The 4341-nt window shown below is 39.9% G+C and overlaps 1 protein-coding gene across 1 annotated transcript in view; it reads right to left on the bottom strand.

Moving 5' to 3' along the window:
* Nucleotides 1–3029: 3029 nt before the first annotated feature.
* mchr1a (melanin-concentrating hormone receptor 1a) overlaps nt 3030–4341 on the bottom strand; it is a gene marked incomplete at both ends in the record, with an annotated part of 8779 nt that continues 7467 nt past the window's right edge. The window contains one exon of the mRNA XM_080515491.1: nt 3030–4051. Within this exon, the coding sequence (XP_080371617.1) occupies nt 3030–4051 (1022 nt within the window). The remainder of the gene's footprint in view (nt 4052–4341) is intronic.

The following is a 4341-nucleotide window of genomic DNA, read 5'->3' as shown; positions in this document are numbered from 1 at the left end:
AGTAGCCCGTTCACCTGGTTGAGCTGGATGTATTCTTCCTCCGTTTTCATCTCTGCTTTTGATTTTGGCGGCATCTTGAAGTTGAGACGTGATCCAACCAGGCAGGCACAGGAAACACAGGTGACAACAGGAAAACAGCCCGTCCACAGTTGAGACGGCAGGTGAGGCGCAGCTCGCGAGCAGCGGATGCTGTAGCAAGTTAGCAGCGACTGTTAAACACAAAGACTAACAAGCCTATAGGAAACAGTACTAACTGTTTAAATTATGCCATTGTTAATTTGATTTCTGTTAATGAAACAAGAGCTTTTGATAAGTGATCAAAGGTCAGAATACCTTAAAATTGTTTGCCTTTCACACTGAGTTATTTTGTGTGTGAGGGATGTTTTTGGTTTTTTTAATCTATATCCAAGGCTTCAGTTTCCAGACGGATTCAATATTGTTTGTCAATGCAGCCACGTGCTCTGACATAAAACAATTGCCATTTGCCTCCTCAGGAAGCAACTTTTTGACCACTGCATCCACTCACATTTTCTCTTTCCTGAACTATTATGAACTTGGAAACTTTGGTGTCTTTCAAACCATTTAATTATACTGAATGCAGAAATAGAATTCAAGAGTTTACATTATATCAATAAATGCCACAAATCCCATCAAAAGCAACAGTTTTACAACAGTTATGTTTGTCAGTTTGCGAGTTGCACAGTGTTCAGAAATATCAATGTTTGTTTTTCTTTGATTATATTTAAATTGTCCCATTTCTTTAGGACTGAACATATAGATAATTGAAGAACAGTGAGCACATCTGCTGTGACCTGTTGATATTTACATCTAGTTCTAGTTTGAAACCTTTCCACTTGATGATGAGCCACTCTGAAAGAACATGATCCCCGTTCAAAAGGTTAAATACATTTGGGGCACTGCTGTTAACAACAGACTTATTATTTACCCAAATGGCAGTGGCGGTTGGTGATAGATTTCTTCGGTAGGGCTCTTCATTGTTATCATTATTAGCTTGTTGGCATGAACACATTTCCACAGCATTACAGTTTATTCATATATTATATATAAAAAAAATAAAAATCCTCTTGCTTCCTCCAGGGAGGGTGGTGCCTCAGCGCCCTCTATTGACCGGCCACTACTGCCGAATGGATATATGCAAGGCCCAAATGCAGAAATATAACTCTTTTTTACAGTGATGTGCAGTGAGGTTCATGGCTGGTGGTGAGGCACTGACTCTTCTGGAGTCAGATTTACAATTGTAAGAACTGAAAAGAGCATCTTATTTCACTATTCATCCAACAGCATGCAATTGCTAATGCTTCATATCCCATCAGCATTCCTCTTTCAATTACACCAACATAAACATAAACACAAACACAGGAACATATTTGTCCTACAAAGAAAGTGTACTTTTTAGAAATGGACAGAGAACCCTTCTTGTGTCCAAGCAATTCACATTTGCTGTAAACAAGTTGAAAAATAGAGATGTGTGCAGCACAAATTAATTATTTTTAATTGAATTACATTTCTGTTATTTTTCAAACTTCTAAATTCTAAATTCTGGTGCATTAATCAATTTTGATAAAGGTTATCCCTCAAAATGATAAGAAAAATAATTATTTTAGGCCAAATGTTTAGTTATCACATACTTGAAACTGTCAGTTCATGTGCGCCCCTTGAGGTGAGGCAGAGTACTGCCTGCCTCACCTGCTGACTTTTCTGTGCGCTTCAGCAGTACGATGATCAGGATCGATTCTCTCACACATACATTAAAGACATTATACAGACTGTAGAGAGTCATGCTGTATAACAAATATTTCCGTAAAGTTCAAATTGGCGATATGCTGTGGAACAGAAACAGGCAGCATCATGTGACCCAGTTTGTATTGGATCACAGTCAGACATGCCCTTAATAAAATGTCAAAAATGTGTAGAGTCATACTGAAAATGCATCTTAAACACAGATCAATGGAAAATATTAATATTTATTCCATGTACTTTTTTCTTTTTCATCATGGTGGCAGGTGAGGCACTGCCTTCAACTGCCTCCCCTAACCGCACATCACTGATATAAAACCATTTTCAGTAAGACACTGGAAATACAGAAGTAGCCATAAAAGATAAAGGTTTGGTTCAGGTTCAACATTTTAAAGTGACAACGCAACCACTCTTGTTAAAAGGTTGTCGTTTGGTCATAAATGTGTCACGACCTAAGATTTAGAACTTGTCTTTATAAAAGTGTACTGACCCGATGAGAGAGGTGGTGGAGGAGGAACATAAATTCAGTGTGGTAGGTTTCAGCATTTGCTAAGTTCACTCAGCTGCTTCTTCTCCTTAGAGGACTTAAAACTTTCTGCAGGTGTGCAGACTGCACATCTCTTAACATTTTCAGATGGAAAATGTACGACAATGATTATACGCTTTTCATTTTAAAAATACAGTTAAAGAAGTGTAAGCCCAGCAAGAAGCTGCATCACATTTGACATAACAAACAAATAAAGCAGCATATATAGATACAAGTAAACAAACAATTTGATCTTTATAAACAGATCTACAAGAACCAATACACAGATGCTTCTATTGACAAAATGTGACAAATGTAGTCAGTCCATCACAAATGTACATTCTCAATGCTTAAACCCCAGTGAATGTGATGCTTTGTTGTGCTGTGCCATTCCACTTGCATGACTCAGGTCCACTTGTCCCTCAAGATAGAATTATCAATGTGGACCAACAATAATGTTTTCGTAGCAATCGTCCTCGTCCAATGATGTGCATCATTTGAAAATGAGGGATCCGATTAACATTTATGACTTCCAAGTTAGAATGTTGAATTGGATGAAGATATAGAAATGTTATTGTTTTTTTGGCAAACATATTTTTAAATTCAATTCTAAGGAGTATTGAAACTGTTCTGTTGGAACTTGATAGTGTTTTGTATTTCATTATAGTACATTAACCAGTTACAGCTATTCAAAGTCATGAAATAGTTATGATTTTTTTTGTATTATCACTTGTGAGTCAATGATTCATTGCGGGGCACCATTGAATGGTATCATCTCCTCAGGTGCTGGCTCCTGATGTGCCCCTTCAGGGATCATCCGGACACTCATACTGCCGCCATCCATAGTGCTGGGGTTCACGCGGAACTTCCTGTTGATTGGACGTACAGCCCTCAGAAACTGCCTCTTAAAGGTCTCACTGAGGATAATGTAGAGAAATGGATTGATGCAGCTGTTGGCATACCCCATGCTTATGGCAATGTTGTAGGCATAAGAGAAGGCGAGGCTTGGCTTCTGTATTCCGAGATGTATGAGCTGCAGGATGTAGTAAGGAGCCCAGCAGATGAAGAAAGCCAGACAGATAGCCACCGCCATCCGAGTCACCTTCTTTGTGCGCACTCTCAAACTCCGCGGAGGAAGTGGCGCCACATGGGTGGACATGTGCTGGAGGATCTTGAAGAACACCAGGCAGATAATGGCCAATGGTATGGCAAAGGCCAAGAAAAACTGATAAAGCGTGAACCAGTATGTACTCGTAACTGGGTCAGGCAGAAGGAGCGCACAGGCCACCAGCCCATCTGGAAGCGGCATTAAGCCTGCATACATCCACACAGGAATGATTGTGAGCAAAGACAGAAGCCACACTAGTGTGATGACCAGCACAGCCACGCAGGGTGTGCGGACATAGTTGAAACGGATAGGGTGGACCGTGGCCAAGTAACGGTCAAGAGTCATTGCAGTCAGGATGTATGTACTAACAATCTGGCTATTGGAGTCCAGTGCAGTGATAACAGTACACATGACCGCACCAAAACGCCAGGTGCCGTTACCCAGCAACTGATGGATGAGGAATGGCATCCCAAGGAGAAAAAGAAGATCAACGATGGAGAGATTTAGGATGAAAATGTCTGGGACAGTTTGCTTGGCACGGCACTTTGTTTTCTTCATGATGGTGTACATGACAATACAGTTCCCTATGATTCCCAGGAAACAGACGATGCCGTAGATGACAGGGAGGATGGCACTGCAATGAAGGGCCCCATCTTCAGCTATAGAAAGAAAAAGAATAGATATACACAGTGAATTACATATCTAATAAATGCCATGATTTGGTTTTAAAACATTTCTTTCTTTCTTTCTTTCTTTCTTTCTTTCTTTCTGTGCATAATAATATCGATTATCCTCTTCTACCTGCTGGTTTTGACGTGATACACTCTAATCGAAAATTCTATTGATTTGTGGGCACGCAAGCACCACATGTCTTCTGTTGATGCACCAACACCTCAGAAAGATGCAGAATTCAAACAAATTATTGAAAGGGAAATCCATACTGACATGT

The sequence above is a fragment of the Blennius ocellaris genome (assembly GCF_963422515.1).
Source record: "Blennius ocellaris genome assembly, chromosome: 3".
NCBI classification, from domain to species: Eukaryota; Metazoa; Chordata; class Actinopteri; order Blenniiformes; family Blenniidae; genus Blennius; species Blennius ocellaris.
Note: the sequence above shows the minus strand (reverse complement) of the source record. Positions and strands in the feature narration are given on the sequence as shown.